Below are 20,207 nucleotides of genomic sequence, written 5' to 3'. Positions count from 1 at the left end.
GGAACCTTGCTGGCAAGCAAGCTAGCTACTTCGTTGGCGAACCTTTAGTGGATTCTGGCTATGTACATGCAAGCGGGTTGCTAGCAATAAGATAAGAAGGCAGGGAGAACGCTGAATAGAAGGCTAAGACTATCTTTCGATGAGTTGGACTATTTACTGATATTGCTAGCCAACTAGTATCTACAGGTTTAATTTGCTGCTTACGCTTTATTGTAGGCTACAAGCAAGCCATCAGACCAGCTGCATAGTTTGAGCGCTTGATATTTGTTCAGCTAGGAAGTTGGAACCGATACAAGTTTGAGCTCCTTTCACCGGTAGCTTAAGATAGCGCTGCATAATTCAGTTTTAATTTGCTAGTTTTTGGAGGTAAAGTTGGAGGTTGTTGATGATGGTCAGCAAAAGAGTTTAAATAGCGAACGATGATGTTAGTCGTTCGCGATGTCTCTAACTAGGTAGCTTTTGTGAGTTGGCTACTTAGCTAACGTCAGCTAATTTACATGTAGCTGGCAAATCATAGCCAACTATTTTGTGCATTTTAGTTACTAACATTAACGTAATGCAATCGTTTAGCGAGCAGCTAGCTAGATGGCAGGTTAGCTTACTTGTCTAACGCTAGCTAACGATATTCAATGAGATCGTCAGCAACGTTTAAGACATATTACGGCAAGCTAGCTAGTTTGATCATGTGCTGAACGATCAGTAGCTAGCTAGTTAAGGTGTCAGTCAGTATAGTGCTAGCTAAAGGTATAACGTTAGATAAAGTCAGATTTGCCTAGCTAAATTGCAGACCTGGATTTACTGAAAAATGCGGCGAATACATAAGAAATGAACAAACCAGGTCAATGAGCTGTAGTTGCTAGCTAGTAGGCTAATAAATTCGTTTTTATGTTAGACCAGGGTAGCTAGAATCACCTTACTGAAGTTAGCTAGGTTTAGCTAGCTACCGGTTTAGATGGGAGAGTTGTATGGTTGTGGTTAATTAGTTTGCTACTTTCAAAGAGGAAAGAGTATCAACTTCAGTGACTTGCTAAGGTAACTATATTACCGACTAGTCGGACGGATCGGTGTTGGTTAGTTCCTCACTTTTTAGCTGGCAAATGACGTTACTGCGCCCGATCTTGTGTCGTAACGTTAAAGACACGGGAGTAGCTAGCTTGCCAACTTTTCAGGAAACATGCTGGACGAAAAATTGATGTAAATGAATGTGGTTTCACCACGAAGAGTGTGACCGGGTTTTGTTTTATTGACTATCAATTTATCGTGAACAGACAGACGGGCGGTCTGTCGGTCGGCGAGCACCATGGCTGAAACCAACCTGAATGACTCCAATGTGAAGGTCGCCGTCCGAGTGCGACCAATGAACAGGAGAGGTGAGTGATAACATTAGTTAGCCAGCTAGCTAACCCACCAAGAAGAGACAGTGTATTGTGAAATCTCCGCTGTGTAAATCTCGCCCTGCTTTGTGGTACGTGGTGTAGCGAGCGTTTGCTAGCCCAATGTCCAGGTGGCTGTTTTGAGACTCTCGCAAGACCAAACGAAAATCGATGTTATGCTTGATAAACTTATAATGACCTGTAGCTTATTAGCTGTTCAGCAACTTTCCCCCCGATTTCTCGTATTGTTATATGCAGAGTTTCGGGGTTTTTTGTGTGTAGTGTCTTGTAGGATTGGAAGACTGTGAAAAGTGCTAGGGCTGAGATTTTGAAAAATAGGCAAGTTTTGACTCCCGGGAACGCCCAAACTAGCGCTTTCCTTGCTTTCTCCCATCCGTTGGGGCCTACTGAGGAAACAGCACAACGGCTCCCTTCCCTAATAGGGATTAAACAGACAATTTACATTGGCTACACGTATTTGTTACAGGACTAATTAGTAGGAATGTTCTTGTTAATGCATACAAGCGTAAAACACGCATCACTTTTGATGAAACGGAGAGAACATAATCCCCCTTTTTACAGAAGAATGATAACTTAAACACAGATGTCGCCCCTAGAGAAGCGAAAAATGCCGTGTACAGTAGACGCGAACCTCTCACGTGACTGTGACCGACTTATTCGGTCACAAGGTATTCGGTCTTTTTGTTTTGTCCATATCACTAAGGCGGATTGTAAGTTACTGGATCGATCGAGTTGTCCAAAGCAGTTTTGAAATACTGACACAAGGTAGAATGTATTGAATAGTGTAAATGGAGCAAAACGTACACCGAAGAAAGTCAAAAGAATACGGGAGCAGGTTTTGTGCATCATTGCCTTCCAATTGTGACACGTTACATGCAGTGTAACTTTTGAGTCCACATCGCCGGCCCCTAAAACGAAACGAACTGACGCAGTTAATGCAATTCTCCTGCTTCGTTGCCGTTTATTAGCAAGCCAAACCACACTTTTGACGTGTCCAACACAGTGCAGACATAACCTGCAAAACGAGTTATTTGTGTGTCTGTCACCCAAGGATCGGAATGTCACACAGTCGCTGTGGGAGCTGCCGGCTGTATCAACGTTGTATCGGACCTTTATCATATTAACTGGCGCGGACATATTTGTGTGTGTGTGTGTGTGTGTGTGTGTGCGTGTGCGTGTGTGCTGAAATGCATTTGTCAGTCAGTGCACTACCCTGGAGCTGATTTTTGTAGCCTACCATACTTCACAAAGGCAGGAAAAGAAGCCTGAATGTCCGGCAGTAAACACCGCAGCGACGCGCGCGTTCCCATGCACATAAACACTGTCTACGGGACTTGAGATTTCCTCACGTTTACGTTGTGTTTGTTTCGTATGGTAAAAAAACCAAGCGCAGTGAAGATACACTTAACAATTGTTTAAGATGTTCGTCTAACACAGTTCGATACGATTACACAACTGAATTCATCTGAAGTGAAAAATCTGGAATCTACTTACTCATACACAAAGACTGGGTATAAATTTCTTGGTGATTTGCTGTACAGATAAATAATGTAATGTTAATAAATAATTATGCTGCAAGCTTGGTTTGTCTGGGTCCAGAGAAAGAAGCTGCGCTTCATATGCTGGTACAGTGCTCTCAGTATTCTTTGTCAGCATACCATCCAGGATAAACTGCTTCACCCTTAGGTCCAAGCCCAACCACTTTGTGAAAGAAATGGGTACTGATCAAGGATCATTAGTTGGCAGCAGAAATCTACACCCTCTGTTGCAGTCTACATTTTTGCAAAGGTCACCTGAAGTTCCTTTAGCCTCAGGGTGTGATAAAGACATTCTCTCTCTCCCCTTTCCAGGTTGAGAGTTAAAGACTAATGCTTTTTGTGCTTAAAGTTAGAAGGTTTTCACTAGGTATTTCACAATATCCTTAGGTGGTCCCCATACAATACAGCAGTCTAGTATCCTCTATCACATGACGTGGTTCGTTGGGGTCGTGACCCTCCTGCACTTCCTGTCTCGGTACCCAGAGCTTGCGTTTCAGTTGCATTTCCCTTGCTGGTCTGGGTTGTACAAGGTGGGTAAGGCTGTATTATTCCTAGGGGCATGTTGTATATGTCATCTTTCACTTTTCTTGGAGCATGATTATGGCCATGAACAAGTTTAACTGGCTTTTATATATGTGTGTCAAATCCTATAAAGCAAGTTCTGGGCATAGTACTGTTTCTTAAGCAATTCATGTAAGCCTATATGTCTGTAACTACATGCTTGGAATGTCAGTCCCAGTCAGGGCTTCAATGAGTTATTGACTGAGAACCTGAAAGTCAACATGAACATCATGTTAGCAGTAATTAAGGTGTTGTCATGTTCAGCTGCCCTCGTTTTCATGTGAAAACAGAGCTGAAGTGTTGGCGATCATGCATCAGCAGATAAGATGCTGAACAGGGTTTAAGAGGAACTGCAAACTCTCTGAATGTTATCACCATGCAGTTGATAAAGCTAGCTCTGCTTACATTTTCCCTTCGCCATCAGTTCTCCAACGGACAGCACAAAACGGCCTTTCATATATGATCATAATACAAATGGCTGTCCATTTGCGCTTGGGGCATGGATAGTGAGGCTAGGTTAATTTGGAAACGGAGCAAAACGGAGGGATTTGAATTCTAGGCCTCTCTTGGAGGCAGAGGAGCAAAAAAGTTCTTTAGCAAATGCATTTTGTGTGGAAGGTACTATAGTTCACACTCTGCACATTAGGAGGTGGATTAAATTTGACGCTCTCCAACAAATCTGTCAAAAAATGAATGTGGCCCATATTTCAAGAGCAGCAGACAGACAGCACGTAGGCTAACCAGACAGATTTTTGCAAGACATTGGTAGATGACGGAGGAAGCAGAAGTGGGTTTAGTGCTGAGTTTAGTATCAGAACCCTGAGATTCGTGTTCTGACTGAGACACAATTTTTCATTCTGTTCCCCCAGCTTTCTGTAATTCATTGTGACATGAGTCTTGAAGCATTTTCTGATTTTGGCTTCTGTGGTCTGAAATACATTGAGGCCTTTTTTGCCAAATCGGGACCACGACACATTCCCTGACAAAAATAAATAAATAATAATACAAGGCCACAGGGCACTGCGATGTTCTTATGCCATTTTCATTATCTGGGCCACAGTGAACTGCTTTGGGGCTGCTGGAATCACTAGTTTGGTTGGTGGCCAGTGGCACAAGATCTTCACATCAGATGCAGTCGTGGGAGTAAGATGAGTCTGACTGCACACTCCGTTTACCAGCGGAAGCGCTGCAGTCTAGGTTCCCGGTCTTTGCCCAACAGCGTGCCCACATGGAACTGAACAGAGAACCTCAGTTGATGTCTTAACCAAACTGTTCTGAGACAGTGTCAGGAGAAGGTCTGAGTTGGGCGCTGAGTTGGGTTCTCCTGGAGTGTTCTCACTGAGGGAAACTTACTTGTGTTGCAGAAACGAAAGGGCTAAGACAAGCAACTTGTGCCCTTGTGGAGTATCTGCTGTCTTGTGACCGTAAGAACATCCCTCCTCAGATGAGGCTTGGCTAAGATTTGTGTACTCAACATGTGCCTTTTGCAAAAATGTATTCGTCTCAAGTTTAATGTTTCCTAAATTCTAAAGCTTCAGCCACAGCCCTTTCACAAGAAATGACTGTATGGACAGGCCTGAATGGTTATCACAAAACACACATGAAACAGTATTTCCTAATGCTTAAATATCTCACTTGTTATATTTATACAGATATCATGAAAGAGTTGCCAAATTATGTCATGAATGTTCATTGACATGGTATACAGCCGTAGTCTAACACAAACATTTAGCCAATGGGAACTGAGTAACATAGCCTTTGTAGAGCTGTGGGAAATTTAGGTGTGACACTGTGGATGGGTTTGGGTTTAATATTTGACAGGTATAATCACAAATATTTTTAGCACCCTTTATGTATACAAGATTTTCGTAACTACAGTGTTGTAGAGGAAGCAGCAGCTGAAAACCATCCTTGTTCTTGCTACTGTGCTGTGCAGATGGTGTAATTATCTATTGCTTTTCAACATTATTTGATCTTTGATCGTGTTAAGCATGCAATCTGCACAGGCATGTTTCAGAGGTCAGACACGTTCGCTCTCTGGTTTTGGGGGGGGGGGTCATTTTTTCGTCTCTGAGAACGCCGCCGGTCTCCTCTCCTTAAAGCCAGGCAGAAAGTGTGTCAGGGTTGTGAGTCACTGAAGCGTATGCACCAAAAACGTCCCTTCCTTTAAATCAAAAAAAGGGAGACGGAGGACCCAATGCCCGGTGGAAAGAGGAAAATTAAATTCCAGCTTTTCACTTGACGGTGAAAACACATTGACGGTGTGTGTCCCATGGAGTTATTCCCCCCCCAGCACCGGTCTCTAACCACTACTAATTCAATTATTTACACGTGGTAACCTAGCCTATGTGTTTATTTAGGGCAGTTTGGGCTGGAGAAAGATTGCATGCTGCTGTGGATCAGGTTTATGGCATCCCGCATACTCCTTTCCAAAGTTACTCGCTGTGGGGATGTTTGTTTACGGTTTTTGCGTGACCGCGTCCCAGACCTCGCGCAGGAAAGGAGCGAAATCGAACACTCACGTCTTTGTTCCCGAACTGTGTGCCTTTGACATTACAGTAGGAATAAATGAATTCATGCCACATTATTGGCTGAACAGGCGTGTGGCACAGGAATAGGTGAGTCACGGAGCCTGCTTGACACAGTGTGTGTGTGTGTGTGTGTGTCTCATGTCCCGAGGCCGTTGCTGGGCAAAGGCATCAGCCACTGTGTGGGTGTGGCAGCACCGGTTGGCGTGTGGGTGTGGCAGGGGTAATGCGTTCCGGGTACTTTTTGCCGACAACTGATCCAGGACCAGCTTCCCCGTCGCTAAATTTAACCCTCGCTGCTGTGTAGCAGAACGCTGAAATGGACCCAGGGTTAGATGGGTAAACGCGTGAGGAGATAGCTGTTGGGTGTGGGATTGACAGAGTCAACACAGGCAGAGGAAATGGGGGCAGCAACCCTGTTGGTGTGGCAGTTTGGTGTAGTGGCTACAGAGCTGAGCCTGTAAACCAGAGGTTTCAGGGTCAATTCCCAGATGGGGAACTGCTGTTGTACTGTCAATGAGGGTAAACCTGAATTACAGCAGTGAATATCCAGGTATGGAAACAATGTTTGCTGTAGCGTTCCCTCTGGATGAGGGTGCTTGCCAAGCAAATGAATGATGCAGTAATGTAATGTAATATTTTCTCAACTCCTACAGTGTCTCCTGTAATTACACCTTAAAGAAAAAAATAAGCACAACAGTGAATGATAGGCAGTTGTGGTGATTGAAAATGACAGTTAAATCCTAACAGATGTTGCTGGTGGTGGAAATCTGGGATGGGTGTTTCCCGGTTGAAATGACCTGAGAGGAGAGAACCCCGAAGGGGACTGCGGTAACGATAAATTGATAACTCCATTTCACTTTCGTTTTTGTTACGTCAGTGATTTGCATAACCTACTTTAACGGCACCTTATCAAAATATAGGCTGAGAGAGTTGCTTTATTTTATTTGCTTGCTTTAGGTGACTTATCCACAGCAACTTTCTCTTTAGGAAAACTAATGCAAAAAAGGTTAGTTAAAAACAGCACCCTGCTCCATTGAAATGTTTCAGCAATCCTGCCTCACAAATAGATAAAAGAACAAATGAATTAATGAAAGCATTTGTCTTACGCATACATACACTGGCCTTGGAATGCTCTGTCAATTTTCAGCAACCAGTCTGTATTTCTTGCTGGTAATGGTACCAGTCATGGCTGCTGTTATTAAATCACTGATAGTATGTTACCGCTGAGACTCTGGTTTCCAGCGCTCGGGGTCCAGCAAGCGTGGTCCGCACGATAGTGAAATTTGCACGGAGATGGAATGGTTTCATATTCACCCTGCTTTCAGTGTTCCTTCTCTGTCCTCTGCGAAACGGAGGCGTCCCAGAGACGTAGGGCGGGCAGTGAGGTCAAATCCTCTGACCGCCCTCTGAGGAGCGCGTGTGTTTACCCAGCACCTTTTAACACACCATTAACCGGCGCTGAAGGAAAACACAGCCATGTTGTGAAGACTGGCCTTGTTTTAAAATGTTGTAACATGTGCCCCCTTTTTTTTTTCTTTTCAACAGAAAAGGACCTGAACACGCAATGTGTGGTGGAGATGGAGGGAAACCAGACCGTGCTTCACCCTGCCAGCGGGAACCTGGGCAAGGGAGACACCAGGTAGGCAGGGCGGCCAGCGGTAGTGGGGGGAGCAGAAGGGAAAATGGGAGTGCTGTGCTGGCAGCAGGTGAGTGAGAGGCGGAGAACTGGAGCAAGCTAAGTGGGGCGTGAGGTGGGCTGGGGGGTAGGGAAATTTAGGAGACTTTTTTTTCAGGGACTGTCCAGCTGTTTGATGCTCACATAGAGAAACGGGGCAGGCGGTCTGCTTGAATTGGGATGCATGCTGAAATTTCTTCCATCCTCTCAAATACAGATGCATTAAACATGGCCGCTGTTGCACTTTCATTATCTTCTCCGGTTTTATTAGAAAGAGAGGTCCGGGGCCCTGTGAGCATGCTGGCTTTTTTTTCCCCACATGCCTTTGCTGTAAAGGAATGATGGCTTGGATCCTCTGCGTTCTTTGCGTTGGTTGAGTGGACAGAGGCAGACTGCTGCCAGCTGCACCTGCTGAAATGGAGAGGGGAGTCAGGAGCCGGAGGAGAAAAGGCAGAGAGAGCGCGTGATTTAGCGTTCTGCCGGAGGTGCAGACTTTCAGTCGGTGTTACCCGCTGGGCGAGGGGCGATGCGCGTGGGGGGGGGGGGCGTGATGGGAGGGGGCGCAGACGTCCGCCCTCCGCGGCTTTCTCAGGCCCGCCGCACGCCAGGGCATAACTCTCTCCCCGTCTGACTTCCTCTCCTTTCTGTACTCGCCGTCGCCGCGGCAACGGGGGGACGGGGTCAGCCTCGGGTCAGCCGCGGAGCCCCTGTTCCTCGGGAAGGGAGGTGGTGGTGGGGGGGGGGGGTTAGCACGCTCTCGCTTCAGCATCTGTCGGCCATAAACATTTCCCGTGACTTTTATAGGGGTAAACAAGGGAACAGAATGGCCGACCTGCCTCTCTCTCTTTCTCTCTCCCCCCTGCTCCGTCTCTCCTTGGCGCTCGCACAAAGAGAGGTGAGGCGGGCTTTAAACTTGGAAGTGAATGCCTGCGGTCGCCCGCTGCCCGCTCGGAGGAGGGATTTTAACTGCAGCTGCCAGGATCATGAGTCCTGGTATCGTGAATTACAGTCTGCTCTCTCTGCTTGGTAGCTTTTGAGGCTCATATCTATGAAACTGGTTACAGAGGTGGCATTCTCACAAACATGCAGTTGATCGGTAATTCTCAGTGCCAGTTGTAGCTTCAGTTTGGAGGCTCATAAGACTCGTTTGAAAAGAATCTGTAGCTTTTTGAGAGTTAATTCCGAGTCAGTGAACTGAACGGTGCGTAGCTGCACTGCAGGTGAACGGCTGACAGAACCGGTGGCTTAAATTACTCTCATTAACCATGAACTCAGTCTGTGATTCTTCCGCATGGTGAGAGTACTGGCAGTTTTATCGGCTGAGAAAGCAGTACCTCCCGGTATGTATTGACAGTAAATTCTTTAATAGCAGCCAGATACATCAAACTTGCATTAGGATTATCAGAGTAATCTATTCATTGTCCAAGGCCTTGTCATTGTTCAGTGTAGGCCTCTCTGTGTACTCAGTGAGTCAGTCCACTTGTGGTGTCAGATGATCAAACACAGCTCCCCTTCGCGAGGGCCTTTTCCCGTTTGCCCAGCGGATAACTGACCCGCGGCTGCTTGTTTGAGCGGCTCCCGCGTGGGCGGCGGAAACGAGCGCACTCCCTTCGCCCTGCCCGGCCTCGTATCTGCTGTTTGCCAAGGGCGCGGCCTGCCGCCAGCGCAGACTCACGGAGGCCTTGGGCTTGGCTGCCTCTCTTTCTTCTGTACGTTCTCCTCTGCCTTTACAGGTTCCATTACCTGCCGGGACACGTCGAGTCGTTTACTGCGCCGTTTCCCTGTCTGTCTGCCTGACAGCTCTGTCTGTTCTCTCAGCACAGAGGAGAAGGCGTGCGTGTTACGGCAGTGGAAACCCCTGCGGTCTTTAATATATGTCTTGTTCCAGTTGGGTTGTTCTTATTGTGTCAGATTGATAGCTGCAAATATATCCCTTCACCTGCGTTGAGAACAAGACCGAAGCAGTAGGTGCACATACTTGTGTAAGCGTGTGTAAATATTGAATTCCAGCAAACCGTGGTGATTTGACACATGGGACCAGCCCGTTTTCTGAGTATGGGGATGTCATAGTGAAGGTGTCCTTGTCACAGCTTTTGCCATTGAAATTGTCTGTCGCAATAAGTTGGTGCAGCAGACTGGTTGGTGGTTATTCATTTTTGAGGCAGTTTGAAGTAACAGTGGCTGAACGTAGTTTACAGTGTGTGATATAAAATGAGGCTGAGGTCAGCGGCTGGGCGGGGTCAGGAGTGAAGGGTGCAGCAGTGGGCCGAGAGACACATTGCACCGCCCACCTGTTAGGCACACTGCTTTCCATGTTCTGTGGTGTTCTCTACCGACAGTGGGTCAATGGCCAAGTACTGTGGCATATTACACATGTTCCCTGCGTGTTGTCGTCTGATGATGTTCAAGAATTACTTTCTTAAACCCTGCCATTGCACCCTTCAGGAGGTGCAATATCTTGATTTTCCCCAGGAGAAAAGGCCTTTAAATTGGTTACACATTTGTGTGAAGAGAGCAGAATTATGGGTAATATGTAAATTGTTCACACTGTGTGCCTGGGGCGGAGCTGAAAGGGCAGAAGGTACTTCACATGTGATAATATCAAGCGCACAATGTTACCCCAAGCACACCGCTGACCTCAGCTTGTTCAGGAGCATTATGGTGGGCCCTCGTTACTGTGGTAATGAATCGATGAATTAATTCTCCAGGACGTGTCTGGGGGACTGTAATATAGGTCAGGCGTCACGGCCGCCATCTGAGGCGGAAACTCATTTTTTAAATGATGCCGGCAGAAAGAGAGAGAGAGGGAGGGAGGCGACGGAGGAAAGTGCGGCCCGGTCACGTGGGGCCGTCGCTGTCCCCGAGACGTGCCGGGGCGCCTGTCCGTCAGCTCCGCTGACAGCTGTCACGGCGGCGGACGGGAGAGATGAGAGAAAGGGGTTTTGATGTCGAGCACCGGGCGTCTGGGCGCGGCTAAACAAGGAAACGCCACAGGGTCTGGCCACAGAGTAGCGGATGGGGTGAGTTTGATTCCTGCCGCTGGGAGAAAAAGCTAGGAATAGACAACATAACATTGTACCTTGTATGTTAAAAAAAATCACAACAACTTGAAGGGAAATGTCAAGTTGCCACGCCCGGCATCAGGTGCAGAATCTGTGAGTAAATGAAAATAAACAGCCGTAATGTGCTATCTCAGTCCCTCTGTTGCGACACGCAGATGATCTGTTGTTGATGTTATCAGAACAGTGGCACTATCTCTGTAGTATCTAAGGCTGCTGTACAAGCAAACATCCAGTTGGCTTCCCCTCCCATCACCCTTTATATGCAAAACGGAAATCATAGTGATGGTTTAGGTTGTAAGTCGTTTTGAGCGAACAAAATTTTGACTTTTCAGGTGTGAAAAGCTAGTAAAATGCTTCAAGCACTAGCTGAATTTCATTTCGGTCGTGTTAATATAAATTGTTATATTGCTTATCTGTTAAGACCCGGTTTAGTTGTTGCAGGGTAGCTTCTGCACACTCCCTCTAGCGCATCCAGCTGGCCTGTTGTCACGGCAATACTGATCCGAGGAGCGCCTGGTCGAGGCGGTAAAAAGAACCGCGGCGGCCAGCGAAAGCCACAGGACCTTGCAACGGCACCGCAAGCAACGCATTCGTGATCACGAAGTTTGAACTGATTAGATTAACTTCAATTAGGAAGTGGACGCAGGCGGCCGCCCAGAGTTCAAGTGTGCAGACGAATCTGCCAGCGGGTGCTCCCGGGCCCAGGATTCCAGCGCAGCCCGAGACGGAGTCCTCCGGAGCGAACAAACGCCGTCTGTGTTTGTGAAATACGGCCTGGCGTTCGAGAAGGCGCACGGCAACAAGGAAGCGTCGGCATGAGCCCAGGGGGAACAGATGGGAAAGTCCTCGCAGAGAGAGAGAGAGAGAGAGAGAGAGAGAGAGAGAGAGAAGAACGCAGTCCAAATGAGTTGCTGATGCTGATCAAAGGAAGTGTATTGTATGCAATATGAACATATAGGGTTCTGCTGTCTGTTTCCGAGTAGGTTTTACTGCTTGATCCCCATACACATATATGTTCTAATGGAGATGCAGACTCATGCCAACCAAGCTTGTACATTCACATTACATTATTGGTATTTAGCAGGTGCTCTTACCCAGAGTGACTTACACAGTTGACTATTTTACATGTTACCTATTTAATCAGCTGGATATTTACTGAGGCAATTCTGGGTGAAGTACCTTGCCCAAGGATACAGCAGTAGTGCTCCAGCAGGGAATCGAACTGGCAACCATTCAGTTACGAGCCCTGCTGCTTACTGCTGTGCTCTGCTGCTGCCCCCGTGGTGTTAGCACTTGCACTCCAAACCCCGCTTTTGTCTTGTTGCACATGGTAACTCAAGGTCCTGCTAGGGATACAGGAAAGGATTGAGTGGGGGTGACCCCTGAGGCACATGGGTAAGAACACAGGCAGAGAACAGGGAATTCAGCTCAGTGGTTTAGTTACATGTTGAGTAAGCCATTACGATCCCTGACACACACAAGCTGCCTTCGCATGTGCCGCTGTGGTTGACCCATGTCGTAAAAAGAATGCTGTCCTTGCCCTCTGGTCTCTAGTCACCTGCACACTGTTGGAGAGTATTGCACAGCACTGAAGGCATGTTATAATCTAGCTCTGGAATCCAATCAGAAACTGGGCAGTTCACAAAATGCCTAATGGCTGCCTAATTACTAATTTACAACGGTTGGCCAATGACACTGCAAAGAACCTGTCTGGTTAAGGTGAACTAATCAATCACCCAGCACAGGCTAGACACAGAGATTTTGTACATATCCTACATGCTCGTATATACTGTACATTAGAGCCTTGACACTGGAAAGTACCCAAGACTGGGTGAGACTGAATTATTGTCAGAGTCAGTGGAACCGCCATATGCCTTTGCCTTTTCTGTCTTTTTGCCAGCTGGTAGATGCAGTCCAGAGACAACCCGAATGAAGGAAGCTGTCCTTTTAAAATTCTTTTAAACAACTGTGTAATAATTTGAATACAGTACTGTAAGCAAGGCAGCGGTGGTTCCCTTGTGAACAGCCAGTCCCAAAGTTCCCAATATGGCAAGATAGCCGCTACAATAGTGAACTTCCCACCGTTGACCGACAGTATACAGCAGTCCATATAAGTTTCACTTTTGTGTATTTAAACACCAGAGATCAAACAGTAAGTAAGCAGGCTCTGTTAGTGCAGTTGCTGCCGCAGCACGTTGAGAGGCCCACGCAGGCATGTCTTATTTGGTATGAAATGACACGAACGCGCCCTGCAGAAAGGAAGACCCAGCAGCTGCCAGCCCCCCATGAACCCTCTTCCTCTGGCCGTCCGGTGCAGGAAGCGGAGAGGCTCGGCCGCGGCTCCGAGGCGCTCGGCCTTGAGTTCGCTCCCGCCGTGTCCTGCCGGGTCGCACGTTAGGGCCCTGGAGAGGCCCCCGCCGGGGGCCGCGGGGGGAACCTCGCGCGGGGCGGATCCGGCGATTGTCGAGGCCCGGGGGAGAGGGAGGCGGGGCGGCGGCGCTCGGAATGCACGACGAGGGGCACGAAGGTTGGAACAGGACGAGGTCTGCAGGGGTAGGAACGGGGCCTGCGGTCGGCGTCACGCAGGAGGGGAAGCGCTGATCAGCTGGAGCCTCCCGTCTCTCTGCCCTGTGCCGGCTCTTCCCCACACTGCTCTGCCTGCCGGTTCATAGGAAGCGCGCAGTGGGCGTAGGCTTTGGCTCCAGCTCGCAGGAATCTCCGCCTTGGGTCTCTGTGGGAGCGCCGACGAGGCAGTGTCTGACAGGAGAACGCCCTGTTCACCCTGCTTCTGCAAGCCAGTCTGCAAAACGAGCTCCTGAGAAAACATTAGCAATATCTCGATTAGAAATAAATCAACCCGCACAGACACGTGCGTAGAGAGAGAGAGAGAGAGAGAGAGAGAGAGAGAGAGAGAGAGAGAGAGAGAGAGAGAGAGAGAGAATATATATCCTGCTGTGCTGGAACAGGGTGCCTTTAGCATGTTAGACACACAAGCCGTCTTCCACATCTCGGGTTCGGCTCACGGGCAAGTTGGCACGTGTTGTGCAGATTTGTCTGAATGACATCGGGCAAATGTAGGGTGACATTTCCCAGACTGGGGCGTGGCTCTCTCAGCTGGTCCCCGACCGAACTGCGGTGCACACCCTGGGTTCGACAGCCCCCGGATTAAAGGGCGAGACGCGTCTCACGGCGGTCGGGTGACGAGGGGGACAACCAGCTGGGACACGGAGTAACAACGTCTATCACAGCGATGAGCACACGTGTGGTGGGGTCTAAAAAATGAGTTCAATCGCAGATATTAATTCGGATATTAACCGGAAATGTCTTTCACAAGCCTCAGGCGTGTCTTTCAAGCCTCGGCCGCAGGGGGTTGGTCTCGGAGAGCCGCTGAGAACAATTCCAGTTCTGCCATCCCATCTGCCAGCGGCAATGAACGAACAAACCCCCCCCCCCCCCAAACTTAAGGTGAAATTCCCTCCAGCACGCACTACAGCAGGCTGAATATCACCCAGCAATGTCTGGAATGTGACAGGAGACCCAGATAAGGGAGTCTGTCGTTGGCTGGGTTGCACAGCGAGCGCTTTGTGTGGTACTGCCAGATCTCCAGATGACAAGGCCCCAGGCCGTGGGGACACGACATGCTTAGTTTACCTCGGCCTTTGTGACATCGGAGCATGTGCTTCGCTTGATTTGCACGCATGCCTATGCCTACGTATATTTTTAAATTTGGGGTTACGTGTAATGACTGCCTCATTAAAATAACGAAAAATGTCGCATTTTGACATACGGGAAAGCAAAACGCAAATGGCCATAACTGGGCTTCATTATTGGTGGGTGTGGCAGCACAATCCGGTTGGCAAACTGTGCTTTTGCACACGCACTTGACTAACGGTCTCTCTGTTGTGATGGCTGTCCTATGTTTGCGTGAATGAGCTTCGGGATGATTGGTTGTTTATTTCCGTTCTCGATCCGAAACGAGCAGCCATCACGATATGTTGGGTAGTGTCCTTCCGATGGTCGTGGCATTTACGAGGCAAAAACATGCGGTGATTGAAACAACCCCCCCCCCCCCCCCCCCCCTTGAGCTCCCCAATTGGATTAATAAAGGTCACCGAATTCACATGTCAGAAGTGAATCTGAAGAGGCTCTCTCTCTGAGCTGGGGGATCTGATGGCGTCCACGGATTTAGACATGAGACGTTTTCTCGTTCTAGCTTTTCTGGCCGGCTCGAGGTCTGTTTGCGGCGTGGCTCGGCGAACAAAGTACAACTGATGACATGGACTGTATGATATGACAGGCGCTCTGACACTCATCCCCTGGGTCCTAGCTCCTGTCCAGTCACATGTGAGGGTTAATCCTCTGGAATCTCGTCGGCCGGGCCGAGGCACAGTTGTTGATCAGCTGTGGCCACACAAGAGATCTGCCTGTCTCGTGTACTCCCATGAAACAAATTCCATTCGACTACATTTAGCTTGTAAGTCGTTTTAATGAAGGAAGTGTCACATTCGTTTTGATCAAAAGCTTTTTTTTTTTTTTTTTTTTTACCCCTCTCTGAAATCATAGCACCAGTATTTGGTCATGGGTATGCCTTCATCCCCAGTGTCTTAAAGGCTTACCAACATTTCTTCATGAATTCATGCGGTCGACCTTTTAGATGCCATGCTTTTTTTAAATTAGACTCTCCTTAAACATTTTATTTCCCGAGAGTAGTTAATGATGGAGGGATATTTTGAGTCACACTCTTAAGCAAACAGATCTGTAGTCAATTATACTTATGAAATATTACTTTGGGTGCCAAGTTATAATTGCTAATATGATTGCATATATGATTGGTATTTCCTATCATCATAGCAGCTGTTATATGTCCTTTCAGTTGATGCTGAGTCCTAATCAGTCCACTTTCCTTGAATTATTAATCAGGGGCATCTTGGCTGTATGTGGAGATATTACAGGTCTTACAGATGTCAGGCCTACTTTGTGTTTGTTTAAAAACACCTCCATCACCAGGTCCAGCTGGCTTTAATGTGCATTGCAGACAGGGCTGTGTTCATCCTCGATGTAGTTGCTGTTGGCTGCTCAGCGTTTACCAGTATTACACATGGTGTTTGTGTCATTTAAACTCTGATGGTGATGTTTCAGCGTGCACTAAACTCTCCATGTGTTCTTTTCCCCTACATATATCCTCCACGTGAACACCACCAGGTGTCAACCAAAGGTAAGCTCTGGCGGCTCCACATCAACTGTTACTTTAACAGTGTCTTTCTTATTTCCGCTGATTTGTATGACATGTTTGTGTGCTATTTAGGCGATTTAGGAGCATTGATTTTTTTTTCCCCCCCTCAGTTTATTGTCAGATTATATGTAAAATACGAGTTTGTTCACTTTTTATCTTTTTATATTTGAAGTGCATTTTCCGAGGACTAGCTGCAGCACTCTGATAAAAAAAAATAAAATAAAATAACTCCCCTTGTCGGGAACCGTAATGTGTCAGGATTGTATCAGATTCTGTCAGTTGCAGCCAGCAGCCCTCGGTATCAGAGGCCTGAGGTTCTCGGCTTAGGGAGTCTTTGCAAGTTGTGACAAGCGTGACCTTGGTGCCAGGCTCAGTCGGGTCCCTCTCCTCTCTCCCCCTCCAGGTCTTTGCCTACGATTACTGCTTCTGGTCGATGGACGAGTCCGAAACGGACAAGTTCGCGGGTCAGTTGTTTTTCCACTCGACGTGCGCTTTGTCCTCCGTGTTCATTCAGTACCGGTTTGCATCAGATTGGATTAAAACGGTCCGCAGTTCTGCAGGCGCCCGGTCGAATTACAGCTACGCCGTCATTCCACTTGTTTCGAAAATATTAACACATCTAATGCCTGTACAGGAAACATAACTGTGAAAGACATCAATCCACTCAAGCAACATTTGTGACACTTTATAAATTAGTCGTACTATCATGTCTATTATTTATTACTATTAAATACTACTGTTGATAACATTGTTAATTCTTCAACCAACAGTTATTTAGTATAAACACCAATTTATTGATTGCACACTTATCCATAGTATGGCAGGTGACACTAGAGAATGAGCCAGTACAATTACATATAGTGAAGTTAAGTGTAACCTAATACAGCTAATTGGGTGCCAGATATGCTTTATTATAGTCTATGCATATGCGACTGCAGTTATGTCGATGACATGCAGAATCATTCGGATGATCATTAACCCATATCAGGGTGCTTAGAGCAGAACCTGGGCCAGTGCTCCGTGAGGTGCTGGGGGTGAGTGACCTTGTTCGCCCTTGTGTACGTCTCAGGTCAGGACGTGGTGTTTCAGTGCCTTGGGGAGAGTCTTCTGAACAATGCCTTCCTGGGCTACAACGCCTGCATCTTCGCCTATGGACAGACAGGTACATGCTATGGGAATGGCAAACGTTAAGTTGCCTCAGCTCATAGCAATACCTCACATTACTGTCATTATAGCATAGACATTATTGCAATAAGCACCTGCTTGGTGCTTTAAAACAATGTATCACAAGTTAGGGTGTTCATTTTCAAGGGGAATCCTGCATTGAAATGTTTTGTTTTGTGGGCGTGTCGTATGCATTGCTCGCGCTCTGATTGGCCGTGCCCGCGTGGCCCTCTGCCCCCGATTGGCTGCCTCCCTCACCGGTGGGTGTCGGCCCGCAGGCTCGGGGAAGTCCTACACCATGATGGGCTCGGCGGACCAGCCGGGCCTGATCCCGCGGCTGTGCAGCGCGCTGTTCGAGCGCACTCTCCAGCAGCAGCGCGAGGAGGAGAGCTTCACCGTCGAGGTGTCCTACATGGAGATCTACAACGAGAAGGTCCGCGACCTGCTGGACCCCAAAGGGTGAGGCAGAGCGCCGGGGCGACCAATCGCGGCTCGTCTCGCTCCTACAGGCGCCCACAAACGGCCTTAACGTCAGCAGAGGATTACAGAACCAGTGGAACAGTCACGTGTTTTAATTTACACTTGGAGGTCCCTAAGCTGGGGTACCAGAGGTGTCTCCAGAGCCCTTGAAATATGACTTATGATGAGAAATTCACTGAACGCCTCATTCGGTTTGCACACTGTGCCTTTCACGGCTCAGGAGCTGTGCAAGCCTCTTCATGTAGGGGGAAAACAAAACAAAACAAAAAAAAAAAGTATATAGGCAGCTGATGTATAATTTAAAGTGGGTAAATATAGATATAATTTGTACCCATGAGGCATGTAGCCATTAGGGCAGGATGCATGCCATTATCTGCCCTCTTTGTTTTTATTCATTATTCAGCATGGTTTCAACTGTTCACCCCACAGTCAGGTGCTCATAGTGATTTTTCAATAACGTGTGCTTGTATCGGTATGTTGAGCTCTGCTGTTTTCGGAGAGACGCATTAAACTAAAAGGAACCATTGATTTAAAGTGGAAAGCCGTGCTCCTGTGTTTTATGCTGTGTCATTCTAACGAATCTGACCCCCCCGTCCTCCCCGCTTGTTCCCCAAGGAGCCGGCAGGCCCTGAGAGTGAGGGAGCACAAGGTTTTGGGGCCCTACGTGGACGGCTTGTCGCGCCTCGCCGTGACCAGTTACAAGGTACAGTCCCGCACCGACCGTCCCAGACCCTGCTTATTTCCTTCAACATTACAGTTTTTGTAATGGGTGGTTAAAACCTGCTCAACCAGATGACCTACCCTCACCAAGGATAAGCAAGGAATTGTCTGAAACTGCACTAGTTGAGTGAAGTGTGAATAGACAGCGGCAATGAAGCTTTTTTAGGATTTACCAAATGCTAAAGAATGTGGCAGTAGCAAAGATGGAACACATGCCACTTGACTTTGTGGTAAAACAAAGTAGTTGTGTACTTACTATATTGTCTTTAAAACCGCTGCCAGCTTCGCTAGCTAGTTATCCATATAGCCCGCAAGTAATGCTAATTGGATGTGTGCAGCAGGGCAATTACACTTCCAAACAAGGTGAATATCTTAAATGGCTAACTCTTAAGAAGGGAGTGTTTTCCAGTTTGGTTTCTTTATAATACATTAACTGTTAACTTTTTTGCCCAAGCAAAAATACTTTTCTTGTTGCGCCCACTACGTCAGACACATTATTCAGTCGAGTGGCCCCTGTTAATATGTAACAATTTATTAGTATGATTAGGATTTAAAAATGTATTTTTGTCCTCAGATAAGATTGTATGGCGATTCATGTGACCCTGTCCACCAATCACCAGACTGGTTGTATTTAGCTGTTCAAACAAACACCTCTTGCATTTTTGACTCTTGTCCAGCTGTGCCACAGAAAAGCTAATTATGCACAATTTTGCACTGAGGCTGGACATTTAAATGAACCATGTCAAGCAGAAGCTATTTCACAGGACTGTGCTAATGGTGTTCCGCCAGCGCAAACACGCTCTACTGATGTGCTGATAAATCACATCTCCCTGTTGCCTTTGGTCTCCTTCTGAATGCCAGCGACACCGTAGTATTTACACAGCACATGGGACCTAGGCTGTTATTTTAGGGGAATTACTGTTATTATACCATGCATGGATGTTTATTTTGTTATTCGATATTTGGTTTGGATTTACATTACATGCGCTTTACACTACATGATTTAGTATTGGATGTTTGTTATTGGACATTACTTAAAGGTCCAAGGTACTTATACCAAAATTGCTTAGATGGATAAAATTGTAACCTACTGTATGTCAGTTGCTCTGGATAAGAAAGTCTGCTAAATAACAATAATGTACTGTAATTATTACAGTGATGGTAACAGTAGGCAGTTGTATTAGATGGTCAGCTGTGGAAAGCAGAGTCAAAGCTTTCACAGCCTTGTCACAATCCCCCGTTTCAGCCTGGGACATGGCTTTGAAGAGCTTGGCTAATGCGTGACACAAGCATGAACTCAGTGCCGGGCTCTGGACCGAGGGAACCAGATGTGAATGCTGCTGATGCAGTGAGCAGGCCCATTGTGCGGGCCGCCCAGCAAGGCCCACTCTAACGACTCCCCCTCGCCCCCTGTTTCTTTTTTGGCAGGACATCGAGTCCCTGATGTCGGAGGGGAACAAGTCGCGCACCGTGGCCGCCACCAACATGAACGAGGAGAGCAGCCGCTCGCACGCCGTCTTCAACATCATCCTCACGCACACGCTCAAGGACCTGCAGTCGGGGGTACGTCCGGGGGGGCGGGGTCGCACTGCATGCTGGGATACGAAGGGTCACGTCCGGTCCAGCGGGATTAGTTAGGCCCCCTGAGAAATTCCTGCACTGTAAACTCACAACTTCAGGTGAAAGGCATTTCACCCTTAGGATTATTGTAGAGTAAGGAAAGTTGAAAGAAATAACAAATATGGTCCAATTAAGAAAAAAAAAAGTTGTGGGATGCCATTATGCCATTATGAATTGGTATTTCAACTCTACTGTGATGGCGTTGGCTTAGATCTCCCTTCACTGAGTT

General features: G+C 47.4%; 1 protein-coding gene across 3 annotated transcripts in view; it reads left to right on the top strand.

The window, feature by feature from the left end:
• kif13bb (kinesin family member 13Bb) overlaps window positions 1-20,207 on the top strand; it is a 46,959-nt gene that overhangs the window by 188 nt on the left and 26,564 nt on the right. The window contains exons 1-9 of one of the 3 annotated variants that reach the window (XM_036549431.1): window positions 378-1,032; window positions 1,269-1,370; window positions 7,570-7,663; window positions 15,964-15,976; window positions 16,398-16,458; window positions 17,064-17,156; window positions 17,437-17,617; window positions 18,254-18,341; window positions 19,787-19,921. In XM_036549431.1, coding sequence (XP_036405324.1) covers window positions 1,301-1,370; window positions 7,570-7,663; window positions 15,964-15,976; window positions 16,398-16,458; window positions 17,064-17,156; window positions 17,437-17,617; window positions 18,254-18,341; window positions 19,787-19,921 — 735 coding nt within the window. In that variant the 5' untranslated portion in view covers window positions 378-1,032; window positions 1,269-1,300. Of the gene's footprint in view, window positions 1-377; window positions 1,371-7,569; window positions 7,664-15,963; window positions 15,977-16,397; window positions 16,459-17,063; window positions 17,157-17,436; window positions 17,618-18,253; window positions 18,342-19,786; window positions 19,922-20,207 lie in introns of those variants that run through there. The other 2 variants (XM_036549432.1, XM_036549433.1) reach the window with 2 other exon arrangements.

The sequence above is a fragment of the Megalops cyprinoides genome, chromosome 17 (genome assembly GCF_013368585.1).
Source record: "Megalops cyprinoides isolate fMegCyp1 chromosome 17, fMegCyp1.pri, whole genome shotgun sequence".
Taxonomy (NCBI): Eukaryota; Metazoa; Chordata; class Actinopteri; order Elopiformes; family Megalopidae; genus Megalops; species Megalops cyprinoides.
The sequence above is the reverse complement of the archived record's forward strand: the minus strand, read 5'-3'. Positions and strand labels throughout refer to the sequence as shown.